This window comes from Aphanomyces astaci, assembly GCF_000520075.1.
Source record: "Aphanomyces astaci strain APO3 unplaced genomic scaffold supercont1.2, whole genome shotgun sequence".
Lineage (NCBI taxonomy): Eukaryota > Oomycota > Saprolegniomycetes > Saprolegniales > Verrucalvaceae > Aphanomyces > Aphanomyces astaci.
The window spans coordinates 1,782,720-1,799,714 of NW_009798265.1; the positions used below are offsets into that span (position 1 = coordinate 1,782,720).

A 16,995-nucleotide genomic window follows, 5' to 3' on the forward strand; every position below is an offset into this window, starting at 1 on the left:
GCATCTAACTGCCGAGTCCGCTCTAACCGTGTCGCTGCGACGGCCGTGGCTCTGGCTCCGTTCATCCGGATAATTCAGAAGTTCAAATCCTTTATCCGTATACTCGACCAGTATTGGCGCCCGCCTTGTGTGTTTGCACGAAGAAACCATCATGGAAGACGACGACTGCTATAGCTTCGGTTCGTACGACGAGATCTTCTCCCATCCTGCTACCGCATGCAGCGAGCATCCCCATGGAACTGAGGATGCTGGAGAATCCACCCCTGGAAGCGCCGACGTGTCGTCGCAATCGGCCATCCTAGTTGGCACGCATTTGCTTGATAACGGCTTCTTTGTCCCCGAAGACGACATGACGTCCAATGAATCTCTGTTCCATGGGCGGCATATTGGCTTAAAGATCAAGCAGAATGGCAAGCTCTTGACGTTCAACTTTCCGCCCCCATCGACAACGGCCGAGTCGTCGTCGATTAGAGTGTGCATGGACTCAAATTCACGGACGCATGCGTTGGGGGACTTGTATCTCAATGGCAACGAGCTTGTTTGGCGCCCCATGCGGCACTCCGACACGATGCAGACGTCGTCTGGCCAGGTGTATGGCTCGGATCGCTTCAGCCTTCGCATCGGCCTCGAACACATCCACGACGTCCTGCCCACAAAAGTTCAGAACGTAATGCTGGCACTGTCCATCTCCATGGCCGTGCTGGACATCACGTTTGAATTCTCGTTCATGCCTGGGCCGTATTATAAGACCTCCAAGCGCGACGACTTGTGGAATCTCTTGAAGGAGGCGCTCCTCGCCTTAAAGGCGGCGCCACCACTGGCTACCGTTAGCACCGTCGCCCATGCAGTAAACCACCCCGACGTGGCCTTGCTAGATGCTCCACTGCAACATCCGCAGCCAATCTCCCCTACTACCGAAGCCGGCAGTCGTGGCTTCACAACTTCTCCAGCCACCACCACTGGGCCCAACATCCCACTGCCAAGTCCAGTGCGCACCAAGTCCGTGGGTGTCGATACAACCCAGCGAAACACGCTGATCCGAACGTACTTGTCGATGGACGCAACGTCGGACCAAGCGATCGCATTGGCAGTCCATGTACGTACAATCGCCCTATTTCGTACTCATGTTCACGTGCACAGATTCACCAAGTGTACAAGTACCCCATCGGCCCCACCTCCAAGACGTCGCCGTCCTTTTTGGACGACAAGGTCTACCGGTAGCTACACCCCCCCCCCATTCTGTCAATAGGAGGCTATCTATACATGCACAATGCGATAGGCAAGCCCAAGTATCGACGCTAACCCACATCATGACCCGAATGAAACGAGCGTGGAAACTCAACGACGACCGCCTCGATGATCTCATGCGCGTCCGGTGCTCCAAGAACGAAGACGACGACTTGGTGTATCACGACACTGCCTCGAACGAGCCCTTGCCGGTCAAAGCGTATGAAAGGCGGTACCGGCAGCACATCATGGCGCCGCCATCGTCGACGATCTTGCTGCGTCGTCCAACGGCAACCACCCTGCGACAGAGTGTCATCCTCGATGCGTCCTTTCGCCCCGCCCGTCAATTTGGTACCAACAGCATAGACTGGCTGCATTGAATAGGACTGATGACAGTATGCAGAGTTGCCCCCGGTGCCCGCAGCCCTCACTGGCGAGGCCAGACTTGAAGCGGAGCGGGAACGAGAGGCTCGGATGGTCGAGATGCAGCAGTCTCAAGCTGACCTTTGGAACGAGTTTGCCCGGCTGACCCAACTGCACTTTGCACAAGTGGACCTGATTCGCGTATTGTACTCATTTGGCATATGCCCGTGAGATGTTGATGGCGGTGTTGATGTAGGCGGCGTACGGACAGAGCATGGACGTGCTCACCAGTGCCGCCAAGGCCGCCAAGACCAAGCCATCGAAACAACCGGCTTCGTCGCGGCGACGGAGCATGGTGCCGGCCCCGCTGGACGAACTAAAGGAAAACCATGACGCCAACAACAAGAAGAAGCGAAAACGGGTGTCCACCACCACGAGTATCCCTGGTACAGTCTTACCTCCCGACTTTTGAGAATCTACTCTGACGGGTACGTACTCGCGTAGCTGACCCATCGTCTCCCAGTGCGAGGCGGCGCACCCCAACAGCTACAACTGACGACGATGACAACATGGACTTGTGTAATTTATGCTTTGGCGCGTCGTGTACCGTGGGTACGCCGTGGTTCTATCGTATTTATTCGAGTGTGGATGTGTGACCCCCTGTCTAGTGCTGCAGCCGTGCCTCCACAGCGTCTGTGACAAGTGCTGGGCCAAGTTGGCCCACCGCCCCTCCTCCACCGCCATCGCCGACTCTGCGGCCGTCCAGTGTCCGTGGGATCGGCAAGACGTGGTCCCCGAACGCATTGTCGTTGGAGGGGTATAATATACTCTTAATATATACTAGTAGTAGTAGTATATATATATTACAATGTCCAGTCGATCTCGGGCTTGTTGTGGGAAGCCAGGTACGCATTGGCCTTGGAAAAACACTTGGAGCCAATGAACGGCTCCGCCGTCTTGGTGGCTCCCAGGGGCGACGGATGGGAGCTGGTGAGAACGCAGTGCTTGGTGCGCGAGATGAGCGCGCCTTTTTCCTACGCCATAAGTTGACTGTACAGAGTAGAAAAGGATATATATAATATATATATATATATTACCTGGGCAGGTTTGCCCCACAGCAAAAACACAACGTGATCGGCCTGGTCGTTTACGAGGCGAATGACGGCGTCCGTGAACGTCTCCCAGCCTTGCTTCTTGTGCGAATTGGCTTCGGTCGCCCTCACGGTGAGCACGGCGTTGAGCATGAGCACGCCTTGGCGGCACCATGACAGTAAGCTCCCATGCGTGGGCACAGGGATGCCCACGTCTTTGTTGGCTTCCTTGTAGATGTTTTTGAGGCTTGGAGGCGGCGGCACCCCTCGCGCCACAGAAAAACACAATCCATGGGCCTACGGATGTGTGTTAAGTACATACTAATCGTGGCCATCGAGGTACCTGGCCAGGGCCGTGGTAGGGATCCTGCCCTATGATCACGACGTTGATGGAATCAAAGGGGCACAAGTTGAGGGCTGCAAAGATCTCATGCCTCGGCGGAAAGATGGCTGCTTTCTTTCTACACGAACGTGTCATACTGAGCATAGGGACGGGCTTGGTCTGCACGTACTTTTGTTCTCGGTCGAGGAAAGCTTCCAACTGCTTGAAGTACGCTTTCTTGAACTCTGGAGCAAGCAGGTCGTTCCACGTTGGCTCTGTGACCAGCGCCGACAGCGTCGTCGACGACGACTCCGGCGATGACACTGGGTCGACTGGGGGCGATGAGCTCGCTTTTGCTTTCTTTGTTGGCGCTTCGATGTCGCTCGCAGCGCGGCGCTTGGCCGGTCGGTCCTTAGAGAAGAAGCTGCGGATGTCGCTCATGTTGCAAATCAAAATGTGATTCCGCAGGACGCGGGAAATAAGGCGGTCATCCGGATAAATGTTGTCGCGCCAATATGAAACCGGTTTTCTGTCGCGCGTTGCAACATTTCAAAATAGTTTAAAATGCATTGGAAACGTTTGAAACACCTTGAACACGGATGTGAAACGGGTGTAACCGCTTGGCGGCTACAATGCATGCAAGTAGACAGGAACCTGGTTTCCGCCAAGCTGGTAGGAGAAATGCTGGCCTCGACAACATCCACCAAGCTCAACTCAACTCCTGAAGTGGGTCTGCACAACTTTGTGAAGATTCGGCTCTTGGGTTTGGGCACACATGGGCGCGTCTACCTTGTGAAGGCAAAGGTAAGAGCCATGTGATTTCCTCGAACCATCCGAGCCGACGTTGCATCGGCGTAGGGACTGGCCTTAACAGGACACTTTGCCATGAAGGTAATTAGCAAGTCGGACTCTGTCCGGCACGATCGGGTACGGCTGGTATAGATATCCTGTTACTGTCGGAAGTGTCGTCATGTCGAAAGGGAGTAGGTCCATCGAACGATGACAGAGCGAGAGGTGCTGGCTATTGCAGACCATCCGTTCATTGTCAAGCTGTACTACGCGTTTCAGACCAAGAGGTTTTTGTACATGGTTTTGCAGGTACAACAATACACATCCGTCACAGCCATGGAATTCTTGTCAGCCCAATATTGGCCTAGCATTGCGAAGGCGGGCATTTGCATCAAACGATTCGGGCACAAACGCACGGCTTCCTGCCCGAACACGTGGCTCGGTTTTACGCTGCAGAAGTGCTTGTGGTGCTCGAGTACTTGCACATGATGGGCGTGCTGTACGACGGTTGGGAGTTCCCTATTCACCTCCTCTCAACCGCACTAATATACTAGTAGATCTCAAGCCCAAGAACATTCTACTGCGATCCAATGGCCACATCGTTCTATGCGACTTTGACTCGAGTTCGATGGTCAATCCGATGGAGCGCGGGGCCACCGCATCGCCCCCCGGGCGGCGGCGTCGACGGCGTCCATGGGACTGCCTCGCGAGGTGCCTCAACGGTTGCTGGAATAACCACAACCACGTGTCGCCATTGGACACGATCATGCCCATCTCCTTCCACTCGTTCCCCAGCAGCGCTCCCCAGCGCAAATCCCTCGCCACCGTGGAGTACGCCGCGCCCGAGGCCCTCGCGTCCCCCTCCCACGTCGTTGTGCCTGCCAGCGACTGGTGGGCGTTCGGCGTCCTCTTGTATCAGATGCTCTTTGCCAAAACCCCGTTCCAAGGCGACAACGACGTACGATCTACAGTCCAACACCCATGAGTCATGCAATGTATAGGAGGATACGAGGCAAAACATCCTGCATGACGATCTTGTGTTGCCGTACACCCCCACCGTGTCCCCCGCGTGCCGCGACTTGTTGTTTCTCCTGCTAGACAAAGTACAATTACTATGTCCTTATCTTTTTTCTCCATGTGAGTCCATCGTGTTAGAACGTGCGCACGCGATTGAAATCCAACGGCGCGATCAAAGCCCATCCATTTTTCCAGTCGATCGATTGGAATCGTACGCAGTTATAGTTGTTTAACAACGGACGAGGGGCTAACATGACTAATTATGTAGGCATTCAAGACCAGACCCCGCCCCTCATCCCCAAGGCCCAGCCCCTCGCGCCAGCACTCAAAGACCAGCTGGAAGACCCCCCCTGCGCTTGCGACCTCGTTGCCCCCGACGACCAGCGCTTCGACGCGTTCAACTTTACGTGGCGACGAACTACTGGCGACTTTATCTCGTGAATAGCACAACATTACCGTCACCTCTTGATGGCTTTGTAGGGTCATTTTGATACTGTAATACTTCAGGCATCAGTAGTTTGGATGAGGCCAACAGCACGACTCCGTCGTACTACGTACTGTATATAGGCGTACTGCACGCTGCAAAGGTGTCCATAGTTTCCTCTTTGGGTAACTTATTACAGTGTACAAACTAAATGGATTCGTTGTTTTTACTCAATCGTGAACCCCGTGACTTCCATTTTGATGACCATCGTGAGCGCCGTTTCCAGGTCCTTTTTCGACGAGTACATGGGCAGGTCGAGGCGGTTAAAGCACGTGTGGGCCCGCGGGTACAAGCACTCTTCCTTGCGGATGCCCTGGATCGCAAAGAGGCAGATGCGGCCGTCGTTCATGGTGAGCGTCTTGAAGCCCTGCACCGGCACTCGGGCCGACCCGGTCGTGAACTGCAGCAGCCGCGCGCGCTGCTCGGTGGTAAAGTCTGTGACAACGTCCCAGAACCACTCGATCACTTGGGGGTCGCAGTCGTTGCCAATGTACGTCGTGTGCGCCTTCCAGTCGTCCACGTTCACGTCAGGGATGCCGCACATGAGCAGCTCCAGCTCTTGGTGGTCAAACACAGACAGCATCTCGAGGGGAATGACGCTGTAGATGCCCTTGATCAGCGACGCCAGTTGCGGCGAGATGCTCGTGAGCATGATCCACTTGAAGCGCAGGTACACGTACTCGTCCTTGTTGTCGTCCGTGACGGCAATGTGTCGGCCGTTCGGGCACAGGTCGATCGTGAGCGGCTCCTTGTCCACCTGCGCCACGTTCACACTAGACCCCAATGACATCGTCAAAGCAATCCCATCTATCAGTGTATAGATTCGAACCTAAAGTCCAGGCAGAGTGACTCGACGCCCTTGTTTTGCTTGAGCCACCGCAGGTTGTTGTACAGCTCCACGTCGACAAACTCCAAGTCGGAGAACGTGATGGGCGTCCCCAAGATGTGCTTGTACAGAGGCAGCGCCAGGTGCGCGTCCAGCAGCATCCCTTCAAACAGCCCCCGGCCCACAAACCGCCCGATCGCTTGAAAGTACTGCCAAGTTGTTTCCGATTACTTTATATCATACATACATGGAGCATACCATGAGGTGGTCCTCCGACGCGTCGCTGGACGTGGGGCGAATCATATACGCGTTGTCCATGCCCGCGTGGAAGAGCCCCGTGCGCTCGTCAAAGATCTCCTCCGTCATGAGCGTGAACCATTCGCGCTCGAGCCCGCCGGCGTCGACGCCTGGCTCGTTGAGAAACTTGATGCGCAAAGACTGGTGCAGCTGGTCGTGCGACGCCCACAGCAGCTGCTCGCACGAGTTGTGCAGCAAGTTGCTGCGGTCGATCTCGAGCAGCATGTGGCCGTACTCCCACGGCACCTCCATCGTCGACGTGTACTGGACGAACCACGCGTGCTTTTGCTGGAACGTGAGCTGGGACACGTCCTTGAGGTCCGCCGACGAAAACACCGTCGGGTTCACCGTCTGGAACGCCGTCTGCCCCTCCGCCGTCTCGAACGACATGCGCCCTTCGGGGTGCTTGGGGGTCAGCACCAACTTGCTCACGTACCCCACACTCGCGACGCTGCCCGCGGAACTCACGCTCGACACCGAGTCCCGCAGCATGGGCAGGTCAAAGTCCCCGTCGTCGTTCGGAAGATGGGGATGCCCTCGCGTGTCCTTGGCCACGATGCGCTTCAGAACCTTGTGGTCCAACACGTCGCGGTTCCGACCCCACACAATGTCCCCGCTCGCCTCGTCCACGTTGCGTACCCAGTCGTGGCGCCGCCGCGCGCCTTTCTGTCGAATGTTCAAGTTGTTCAGACGGAGTTTTGCAAAGTTTCGATTCTTCTTGATCGTGCGGGGCGTCGAGTCGTTCATGAGCACAAAGTTGGTCGGGGACAGCGACGACGGCATAGCCGTCTTGGCGCCGTCGTCGTTCCCAGAACTTCGTTTGGACGACGCCTTCCCGTACAACGTGAAGTCGCGCTCCGTACCGCAGAGGATGCACGTCTTGTGTCCGTCGTAGTTCTTAAAGTCGCACACGTCGCACGCCCAGAGATTCTCCATGCCTTGGTCGCTTGCAATCACGTCCTGTCGGTACACCTGTTCCTGACTTGCTTGATGTTGCGCGAGCAATTGGGCTTCCAGCCGTCGCTTGAAGAAGAAGTTGTAGAGCCCACATGACACGAACATGATGAGGATGGAGGCGTAGAAGAAGAAGTTGGCGTTGGGATTTTCGCCCTTCTGTAGCCCTCGCAGGATGGCAGTGGACGGCGTCATGGCGGAGGCGTGTGATCTCCGTCTGGCGGGCAGAAAATGAATGTCCTGCAGTATGCAGTTAGTTCTACAAACTGTTTAAATCAAATCATATTAAACGCACCTTGCTTATTGTATACGTCCTCAGGAATTAGTATTAATCAATCCAGCCAATGAAAACCCTCGGTGGAGATTACTACATCGTTTAACGCGTTTATCCATCATTGAGATTCTACATATGTATGTCGCTGGACCAGTACAACCGTACAAATGCACTGCCATCGCAGCCTTTAAAGCATTGTTGCAGGAAGTTTCTGTATACTCGGTCTCAATATAATGAGCATTTTGTCTGGCGGTACCGGTAGTATCACTATTGGGTCTGTCAAAGGCGCTGTCAAATACCAGTAATACCTAAAAAAAATGGCCAGTGGAGTGGGTGTATTGAAGCTTTAAATCCAAGCGTTCTGAATATTAAACGTAGGCGTTTAATTTCACTACTACTAGTAGAACCGTTCTAGTAATACTAATCACTGGACTGTAACTGAAAGAAACCGAATCAGTACTCCCTGCCACGTGCGATGTACATCGGTCCGTGGCAAGAGTACAAGCTCGCCAAGATCCAAGATGCAGCTGTCCAGAAGCTGCGGAAGGAATGGGAAGACCATCTGAAGTCCACCATCATCGGACAAGGCGACGAGGAATGGTGCGTTAGAATGATGTATAATTGCAGTTGTCGTCCTCATGGGTGTTGCCACGGATTGTAGCATCCGCCAAATGATGGAGCCAATTCTGTCCAAGCTCCCTGCGATGCTCTTAGCGAACCGAAGCAAAGAAGCCACTCCACCCGCTACACATCGGAAGAGCAGGAGGTCGCTCCTCACAGGTCGCTCCATCCCGAGCAACCAAGACCTGCCCAACCACGAGCCAGGCGATGTTGTCGTAGCACCTACAAAGAAACAACCTCATAAAGCACCTACGAAGAAGAAACCAAAGGCCCCCGTGATCACAAGCATCGATGAGGTTGCAAGAAGAAAGCAGCGATGGACTGCGCCTGCGTCGGTCCCTGTCGAACCCCCCCCCAACGCAACCACCTCCCGTCGAGAAGAGACCCGACTGCCGCCAGTGACACTCCCCGTGGCAGCATCCCATGCGATTCCACTGGGACCTCCCGCAGCATCCGTCCGCCCACCGCCGGTGCACTTACCGACGATTGAGACGACCCTATCAACCTCCGCACAGCCAGAGGTGGACGAAGATTCCCTGGACGAAGACGAGTTGAACTCGTTTCTGCATTGGACCGACCAGCTGAGTCACCCCGACGCAGAATTAGACGAGTTTTTAAGCAATGGTTAGGAATAATATAGTTCCGCGCTAGGCCGTGCGCGGGACCTTGTTTGGTCGGTCGACGGGCACTTGGTCTGTGAGGTCGCGCTTCAACTGCCGTACATGATATCGATGAGAGATGCATGTCAACCTTCTGGTTGCAGGTACAGACCTTTGCGTCGGCTGTGCGGTAGAAGAGTCGCAGGAGACTGTGCAGCGGTTCGCTCGTGATCACTGCCATCATCGAAAGTCATTAGCTGGTGCCACACGAGACGCAGTTAGTACCTTGTTGTGGAGGAGGATCGGTGTTGTGTGTGGGGGTGTACGTGGCTGGCGTCCGAATCTACATGCATGGTGAAGCGGGCTGGTGATTCCATCCATGCATGGCGTACCATGGGCAGGGAAGGGAGGCATCGCGTGAAGAAGGACTCGTCCGCTGAAGGCCACAGCATCCGACTAGTGGTCATGTCGTTCATGCTCTTGCTTTTGCGCATAGGACTGTTCAATGGAGTGTGGGGAATGCTCATGCCTGCCTGCCTGCCTGCGACTTGTCAGCGTCGAAAGAGTGTTCAGTAGGCAGTTTGGTGCAATCATCAACCAATCAAATCGAAGGTGCCTCAATTAGCGCAAGATGATTGGCTATTGGTTTATCATGACCCGATCTTTCAATTTTGGACTAAATACTTAAGCGACGACGACCGCTTGTCCCTTAACCGATTCAAGGGGTTCATCAGCACCGCCTGCTTGGATGTGACCACCTCCTTGCGCGTATTGCCACTCAACGGACGAGCTACAGATACCTCCATCGCATCCTTCAGATCCTCAATATGGTTCGTCGCTGCAAATTTCTTCCGCCGGAGACCGAGCATGGCCTGGCTGTGCGCGTGTACTTGCAGTCTCACCAGTCCCTTGATGCCAACGACATACTTGTGCGCGGCTTCGCTCGTATCACCATAATCCCGAATCAGCGGCACCTTTTCGAGAATCTCGTATCGTGGCAGCTTGAACGAGTCAGGCAGGTTCTTGGTAAAGACGGCGATGTTCACAGGCGACCACACACTTCCAATGGGCGGCGGGAGGCTGGGTCTATTGTCTGCAAAACACTTTTCCCATGGCACCGAGTATGTCGGGGACACATGTGCGCTGTGGCCGGCGATACAGGGCGGAAGCGCCGCGAGGAACTTGGTTTGCACCTGCGGTCGCTCTCGGCTCGGTACCACAACATCCATGACGGAGGAATTTTGTTTCGCAGTGCTGTACTCGGACAGCTGCGTCAAGTACGCGATCACATTGGCATGGGTGCGGACGTTGTGATGCGCGGGCGACGCGGCGGCGTCGAAGTCCACGGCGCAGAGATTCGAGAGCACCGTGAAGCAATGGGCCCCCACGGCCGCGTCAGGCTCCGCTTCGTTGCGGTCGACAATGTCGAGGATACACAGAAGCAATCCGTCGGCGAGGCTGCGCCATATGTGGTCTTTGTTGCGCGTGAGGATGGCAAGGGATTCCAAGCAGTTGATGCGGACGGCGTACGCGGCCGCGGGGTCGTTCAGAAGTCGCACGAACGAGCGCACGACCCCCAGCTCCACCATGGCCTAATTTATGGGTCGTCGGCGTCAGTTAAGTCGAAATAGAAACGCCCACCTTTTGGTTCCCAGGGGGGTTGATTAGCTTGCGAAACGCGGCCGAGACGGTGTGGGCAATCATCGGTGGCTTCAAGAGCCCCGACGAGTCGTTCGTGAACGCGGTGGACTGAACAAAGTCGACGAGGACGACCCCACCGTTCTCCATGACAATACGCGACGAGTTCACTTTTCCCAGCGCCAGGTTGCAGATGGACAGCACGCACCACGGCTTTTCGATATCGAGGAGGTATGTGTCATGAAGTAGCCGCGTGAGTCCACTGGCCACGAGCGCCGACAGCGCGCCTTCGTCCAGCACACACGTCAAGTTGTACAGTGACATGACACTCAAAGTCTACGAGAACGAAGTGTTTATGTGTGGGGGGGGATGGTTCTTGTATCGAGTAGGAGGACGGCTGTCGTACCGTGTCGTCGGTGTGCACCCCTTGTTGCAAGAACAAGTGCGCGCCGGCGTGCACGAGCTCGAGCAGTTTGGAGGGCTGGCACGTCATGTTGTACAGTGCTTGCAGGCATAAGCTCATGCGGTGTGGATGAGACGAAGGGACCGCCGCGCGGAGAATGTCGATCACATGCAGCGGATGGACGTGGCCTTGGGCGGCGGCGTTGGCCGTGCAATCGCAGAGCGTGATGAGGCTCTGGGTTGCCAGCACGTCGTTGTGCAGCACGGAGCGCATCCACGGCACGAGGCCGCTCCGGAGACTTTCCACGCGGCACCTGTCGTCGGCGCGGGACGTTTTGAGAAGCACCATGGCCGCGGCATGAGACACCGTTTCGTTCGTGTCTTCGACCAGTCGCCGCAAGATCTTGACGATGCCTTCGTTCACGAGAATGCCACACGCCTAACAGACATCCTAACACATGGAAATGGAACAGGTAGGCATGGACATACCTTGTCGTTGTGGAGGAGGTTGGCAATCGCCTCGAGCGCAATGACGATGGTTGGGCCGTCGCCCGTTTCGACGACCTGCACGAGTGCCCGGGGGACCCCCGCCTCGACCATCTTGAGCGGGTACGCCGCCGACAGGTTACAGAAGCATGTGGCACACGCGTGCTTAGTGTCGGCAAACGGCAGAGTCGACAGCGAGCTAACCGTATCGATATCAAATATGTGTTGATGTGAATCCGACATATGTGTACCTGAGGGCCCAGAACACGCCGTGGTCGATCATGGTGCGCGTGCAGTGCTTGGCTTGGAGAGAGAGGCAGTTGGAGATGATCTTCACGCACAACGTTTTGATCTGGTCGCTTTTGGTCGCGACCAGCGCCATGATCATGGCCGCCGCGATCGCGCCTTGCTCGACGAGCTTGGTCTCCATGTTGTTACCATGCGCAGAAATACGGCAAAAGCTCAAAATGCACAGCTCCTTGACAGTGTCGTTGGAGGCGCGGCTCAGCTGGATGAGCACGGGGATGGCCTCCTCGCGCACGATCACCTCCACGGCGTCCAGGGTCTCGGTGAAGCAGAACAGGATGTACGCGCAGTTGGCCATGATGAAGTCGTCCGCGGTGTTGCAGATGCGCGCGAGGCACACAGCGCAGCCGGTCTTGAGCAGCAGGTCGCGGTTCTTGGGGGACGTCGTGAGGTGCGCCAGGAGCGAGACGCAGGACCGGAGGGCGATCGTGTCGTTGTTGGTTTTGAGGGTGTACAGCGCCTTGACGAGGCTCCGGACGTCCTCCGTTCCTTGGGGGAACGCCTCCGCTTCCAGTGTAAACTGCACCATCCTACCCATCACATACGGTTAAATGAGAAGAAGACGTTGACGCGACGAACGTGTCCAATGCGGCGTGGCGAGCGGGTCCGGTGGTGGTCGATATGGCGCCTGCGACGAAGTCAAAGAAACCCGACTGCAGCATGAGCGCTCGGGTGGTGGGGGCGAGCTGGTAGACCAGCGGGAGGAGGACCGTCGTGAGTTTCTCCGAGGGGTGACGATGGAGGAGGTCCTTGAGGGAGAGCACGACGCCCGTGGACGGCGCCGAGAGGAACGGGGTGAGGGTGTCATTGCACGCCAAGTTGAACAGCGCCGTGATGGCAAAGACCACGATGGACTCGACGTCGGACTGGAGCAGCTGCACCAGGTCCAGAATGATGCGCTCCATGCACGTGAGGGCGTTGTTGAGACGGAGGTCGCACTGCAGCAGACAGCACATGCAGCTGATGCCGTTGAGTTTGACCTCGTCGTGCGAGTCGCGAGACATTTGCATGAGCACGGGCACGACACCGGCGTCGACAAGCGCGGGGAAGTTGGCTTTGGTGGCGCACAAGTGCCGAAGCACCCACGACACGGTGAAGTACCCGTACGACGAGCAGTGGACGATGTTGTCCACGACGGCCGCCAGGTCATGAACCACCGCATCCCGACAGGTCTCGTCCATCGACAGCTGGTACAGGATGATGCACACAGTGTCGGCCACAACGCCTACGACGAACGGACGAACCGCTTAATGCTGCATTGTGTTATCCTCTCGAAAGTGCCTATGCTACCTCCAAGCACCAAGCATGCGACGATGTTTGGAATCAATCCATCCTGTACAATGTGCTGTCGGCCGTTCTTGGTGGCCGCGAGCATAAACAGCCCTAGAATCACAAGGAAATACCCACAAAATAGGGGTGGAGATGACTGGAGTAGTAGTACCCTTGAGGCCAAACTCAATCGAGTCGTCTTCGACCGACTCGGTGGGGCGTATTTTGTGCTGGTGGCACTTGCAAAAGTGGGCGAGGGGCAGCGACAGCACCCGGTGGACGTTCTCGGCCATGAGGGCGTTGTGGAACGACTGGGTCTGGGTGAGGTTGAACAGCGCCTGCAAGAGCAAGAGCGTGGCCTTGGACGGATGCGACGCCGGGCTCATGGTCTTGCACACACTCGTGATGCACTGCGTGAACACGTCGATGAAGTGCTTGAGCTGGCTCGAGTTGTGCGACAGGTTGAAGAACGAGAGCGCGACGAGCCGCTTCGTCTCGGCGTTGTGGCCGTGGTAGAGCTTCACGAGCACCCGATCCACGCCGTCGTGGAGCAGCTTGTCTTCGAGGAAGCTCTCCTCGGTGATGTGCCCAACTATCGCCGCCAGGTCTTGCTTAAACTTGCTGCGGATGGCGTCGCCTACACCAAAGGTCAGAACGACCAGGATGATGGAACTCACCATGACGCACGAGGAGCGAAATGGTGCCGACAATGTTGTTCAGCACGAGGAGGCGGCGCGTGCAAGGCACTTGGGCGAGCCCGTAGAAGGCTTTGGCACAATGCAGTTGCGTTTGAGTGTCGGGGACCGCCGCAAGGGAGACGAGAGCCGGTACGATGCCGTTGTCGAGAAGCGACTTCATGCCCTTGTCCTTGGGAGTGGGTGCCCCAAATTCACTGGATGACGCCGGTGACAGGCGCGAGTAGATCATGCGCTCGAACGTCTTGGCACACTGCCGTTTCTTGGTGCGGTACCCGACCTCGTTGATGTCCTGGGCGGGACTGTCGAGATGCTTGGGGAGTGCCGTGTTCACGGGGGCGGCATGCAGGGTCGTGGGCACGTTGTTCTTGAGCTGGTCCTTAACCGTGATGCGCGAGAGGTAGAGCATGCCGTCGATGCTGTTAGTGCGAGTGCCAAAAAGGTCGCCTTTATACGGCTTGGCGAACACGGGGCCGGCGGCTTTTGCGAGGACAGCGACTGCCGCTTGCTGCTTGGCGTCTAGGGTACTTGAATGGGAGTTGACTTGCGTGGTACTGCGGCGGTGGTTGGCTGCAATGCCTGGACCTTCGTCTTCATCGGGCGATGGGACATGCCGCCGACATCCATCAACGGTGGTCGGTTATTTATATCGAGGTGCAGGAGTTACATCACGAAGGAAGTTTGCACTCGAATCGGTTGTATCCCCACGCAATGTAAGTATTGGCAATAGGTTTAACCCATCACGTTAGGACCGAAGCACCTCGACTGACACTTCGACATTTTCCCGCATCTCACGTACGGTAGTGCCAGGTCCATCCAGTACCACGGCCTCCACCTTTTACCCGCTCAGCAGACCGATATACGGTTTAACTAGTTACGTTAAGTCTTTGTCGACAATATTGATTTCGAATGTATCTGCTGTATCCGGTAATTATCCGAACAATTACATCCAGCAGCCATCTCGAAACCTCCGAATGTTGACCGTGGTCGAACTAGGCGAGTTCATGCGCCAACGACGCAAATACCCCTTTCGCCGTCGCATGCGTCTGTTGCGCATCCTCTTGTGTGCTGTTGAGCGACCACTTGTTCCGGAGGGCCGGTTTGACTTGGCCAAACTCACGAACGCTGACTGTGTGTTGAAGTTCCGCTTCGACTCGGCTGGGATCATGGAGTTGTGTGAACTTTTGGGTGTCCCCAATGTTCTGTTGACCACCATGGGAGACCGTTGCCTTGGCATTGACGCTCTGTGTATTTTGCTCAATCGAATGACGTATCCTCGCCGTTTCTACGACATGATGGCGTCGTTTGGTCGCTCACGTGAATCGCTCTGCCGCATTTTCAATTCCCTTGGCTCGAAACTGGAAACATGCCGAATCTCTCAAAAACGCAATCGTACGACGTCCGACGCTCATCAGTATGGTGATCTCCAGCGTCTCATCTACAGTGGCATAAACGTCGTCACTGCCTGAACTTCCAAGCAATCACAGCACCCGACGGTTTGTGTGTTCACTTTTGGGGGCCGATTGAGGGCTCACGCCACGACACAACTTTGTTGTGGGAAAGCAAGTTGATGGACTACATGGATCATCATGCAGCAACGTTTGGCAATTCTCTTATCTATGGTGACCCTGCATATGGTGTACTTCCGTGGGTGTGCAGCGGCTACAAGGGACCATTGAACGATCCGCGAATGTAAGAATTCAACGCATCAATGAGTCGCGTTCGCGAATCTGTGGAGTGGAGCTTCTGTCAAATGAAGTCGCAGTGGGCATTTGTGACGTACAAGATGCAACAAAAAATATTGTTGCAGAGCGTTGGAAAAACAATTTGCCTGGCAATGTTTTTTACGAATTGTCAGACGTGCTATTTCGGCGGAAACCAAACTAGTGTTTACTTCAACATAAAACCACCAGCTCTCAAGGAGTATTTGGTAAAAGTATAACATGGAATATACATCTTAGGACTTATCAATGAAATGTCTAATGATTCGCATCATCTCATCGTTACGGCGGCTCTCGATATCTCGAATTTGCTGGCGCTCCTGTCGCTCCAGCTCTCTTTCGGCCCGGTCTTTCTCGCGCTCGAACTTGAGCTTCTTGAACGCAAGCCTTTCTTTCTAGAGCTCAACTTCCTTGTCTTGAGCTTCTAAAATCAATTTCTTCTTGCTGAGGCCTCCAACGTCGGAGCCGTCACTCGACTCCAACGATTTGCGCTTCCCGCGCAGCATGGCTTGCTCCCGAATGAACTTGATACTCGCGGCTTTTTCGTCAGCCTCCGACAGTGGCGTGGCCGCCCTCTTTTTCGTCGCAGCGTCGTTGTAGAGGGGCACGAGGTCATCGAGGAGGCGGCTCTTGGGGGTCTCGTCTTCTGTGGCGCCTGAAAGCCGGGCCGCCTCATTGTTGTTGGACTTGTGCCGGCGAACGAGGCGAAGGAACCTGTTCTGCGCCTTCTTACCGTCGATGCCTGGCCGAGTGAAGCCGTCCACGTCTTTTAGCGTCGCGGCCATGGTGTCCCATGCTTTGCGCGTGCCCTTCCGTTGCAGAAAGGGCCTCGTGTTATTGATTTGGGTCAGTAGAATCTTGTCTTCTTCCTCCGTCCACCACTTCTTCTCGTGTACCTCCACTCCTTCGCTACCTTCCTCGGACATGCCCTGGCTGTTGGGATTTACAGACAGAGTACAGGCTGCCGTGAATTTGGACAATTTCACGGCTTGCCACATGAAATTTAACAGGTGCCAAATGCACGGCAATCCACTCCGAAATCTGTCTAATGAGTCTACTGCCGTGGACTTGCCGTGCTGTAAAAAGTTAGGGCACGGCAAATCCACGGCACCGTTTTCGAAATCTGTCTAATAGTGAGGATACTCCTCACTCAGCCCGTCCGGATACAGAGTGGCGTTACTTTAATCAAGTCAAGCCAAAATATCCTCACTCCACGGGAAAGCTGGTTGTGAGGATATTACTGAACTCATTCGATTTGATTGGCTGAGTTTTTCAATAAAAATACACCCGCACCCATTTCAAAAGTTCGCCATGATATCATTTGAGCTTCGTCTTGACATACACTTGGTATTTAGCCGAGCGGTCAAGGTAACCGTCGTAGGACAAGTGTTAGATTACGCGTGAGTTCGAACCTCACTAAGTCATTTTTTGCTACCAATATTTCAAAGGTGTGCACTGGAAATCGAAGTACATCGCTGGCTAAACTCGGTAGTGGTCGGCTCATCAACGGCGAGCGAGCTAGTAGAGGAAGGTAGAGCTGTATAGAAGTAAATTCAGGCAAACCGTGGCATTCCTTATTATGCTGCACTAGTATTTCGTTGAGAGCTTTGCTGG

The 16,995-nt window shown here is 55.2% G+C and overlaps 8 protein-coding genes across 9 annotated transcripts; 3 read left to right on the forward strand and 5 right to left on the reverse strand.

Annotated features, from left to right (window-relative positions):
- Nucleotides 1–116: 116 nt before the first annotated feature.
- On the forward strand, nucleotides 117–2,445 carry H257_01527 (hypothetical protein). Its single transcript, XM_009824782.1, has 7 exons — nucleotides 117–1,096; nucleotides 1,141–1,217; nucleotides 1,280–1,578; nucleotides 1,631–1,791; nucleotides 1,847–2,036; nucleotides 2,095–2,202; nucleotides 2,259–2,445. Exons 1-7 carry the CDS (start codon nucleotides 152–154, stop codon nucleotides 2,411–2,413), a joined length of 1,935 nt encoding a protein of 644 aa, XP_009823084.1. The 5' UTR covers nucleotides 117–151; the 3' UTR covers nucleotides 2,414–2,445.
- H257_01528 (uracil-DNA glycosylase) lies at nucleotides 2,402–3,448 on the reverse strand. The gene is made up of 4 exons (XM_009824783.1): nucleotides 3,194–3,448; nucleotides 3,025–3,142; nucleotides 2,688–2,978; nucleotides 2,402–2,624 (listed from the first exon to the last, which is right to left on the reverse strand). The coding sequence occupies exons 1-4, from the start codon at nucleotides 3,442–3,444 to the stop codon at nucleotides 2,454–2,456; spliced, it is 831 nt and encodes a 276-aa protein (XP_009823085.1). The 5' UTR covers nucleotides 3,445–3,448; the 3' UTR covers nucleotides 2,402–2,453.
- Nucleotides 3,449–3,628: 180 nt separating this feature from the next.
- Nucleotides 3,629–5,356, forward strand: H257_01529 (AGC/RSK/RSK-UNCLASSIFIED protein kinase). Its single transcript, XM_009824784.1, has 8 exons — nucleotides 3,629–3,807; nucleotides 3,862–3,930; nucleotides 3,991–4,101; nucleotides 4,161–4,299; nucleotides 4,350–4,750; nucleotides 4,794–4,895; nucleotides 4,948–5,020; nucleotides 5,078–5,356. The coding sequence occupies exons 1-8, from the start codon at nucleotides 3,640–3,642 to the stop codon at nucleotides 5,248–5,250; spliced, it is 1,236 nt and encodes a 411-aa protein (XP_009823086.1). The 5' UTR covers nucleotides 3,629–3,639; the 3' UTR covers nucleotides 5,251–5,356.
- Nucleotides 5,357–5,371: 15 nt separating this feature from the next.
- On the reverse strand, nucleotides 5,372–7,630 carry H257_01530 (hypothetical protein). The gene is made up of 3 exons (XM_009824785.1): nucleotides 6,378–7,630; nucleotides 6,123–6,328; nucleotides 5,372–6,066 (listed from the first exon to the last, which is right to left on the reverse strand). The coding sequence occupies exons 1-3, from the start codon at nucleotides 7,563–7,565 to the stop codon at nucleotides 5,460–5,462; spliced, it is 2,001 nt and encodes a 666-aa protein (XP_009823087.1). The 5' UTR covers nucleotides 7,566–7,630; the 3' UTR covers nucleotides 5,372–5,459.
- A 477-nt stretch (nucleotides 7,631–8,107) lies between these two features.
- Nucleotides 8,108–8,894, forward strand: H257_01531 (hypothetical protein; the record flags this gene model as incomplete). Its single annotated transcript, XM_009824786.1, has 2 exons — nucleotides 8,108–8,244; nucleotides 8,306–8,894. Exons 1-2 carry the CDS (start codon nucleotides 8,120–8,122, stop codon nucleotides 8,892–8,894), a joined length of 714 nt encoding a protein of 237 aa, XP_009823088.1. The 5' UTR covers nucleotides 8,108–8,119.
- An 18-nt stretch (nucleotides 8,895–8,912) lies between these two features.
- On the reverse strand, nucleotides 8,913–9,391 carry H257_01532 (hypothetical protein; the record flags this gene model as incomplete). The annotated part of the gene is made up of 4 exons (XM_009824787.1): nucleotides 8,913–8,978; nucleotides 9,037–9,098; nucleotides 9,150–9,207; nucleotides 9,257–9,391. The coding sequence occupies 4 exons, from the start codon at nucleotides 9,389–9,391 to the stop codon at nucleotides 8,913–8,915; spliced, it is 321 nt and encodes a 106-aa protein (XP_009823089.1).
- Nucleotides 9,392–9,445: 54 nt separating this feature from the next.
- Nucleotides 9,446–14,315, reverse strand: H257_01533. 2 transcript variants are annotated; one of them, XM_009824788.1, is made up of 9 exons: nucleotides 13,643–14,315; nucleotides 13,138–13,602; nucleotides 12,987–13,079; nucleotides 12,276–12,921; nucleotides 11,642–12,226; nucleotides 11,394–11,589; nucleotides 10,909–11,343; nucleotides 10,506–10,838; nucleotides 9,446–10,456 (listed from the first exon to the last, which is right to left on the reverse strand). In XM_009824788.1, the coding sequence occupies exons 1-9, from the start codon at nucleotides 14,067–14,069 to the stop codon at nucleotides 9,530–9,532; spliced, it is 4,107 nt and encodes a 1,368-aa protein (XP_009823090.1). In that variant the 5' UTR covers nucleotides 14,070–14,315; the 3' UTR covers nucleotides 9,446–9,529. The 2 variants fall into 2 exon arrangements, with proteins under 2 accessions (XP_009823090.1, XP_009823091.1); XM_009824789.1 differs by having other exon boundaries at nucleotides 9,446–10,838.
- Nucleotides 14,316–15,776: 1,461 nt separating this feature from the next.
- H257_01534 (hypothetical protein) lies at nucleotides 15,777–16,307 on the reverse strand (the record flags this gene model as incomplete). Its single annotated transcript, XM_009824790.1, has 1 exon — nucleotides 15,777–16,307. One exon carries the CDS (start codon nucleotides 16,305–16,307, stop codon nucleotides 15,777–15,779), a length of 531 nt encoding a protein of 176 aa, XP_009823092.1.
- Between the last annotated feature and the right edge of the window lie 688 nt (nucleotides 16,308–16,995).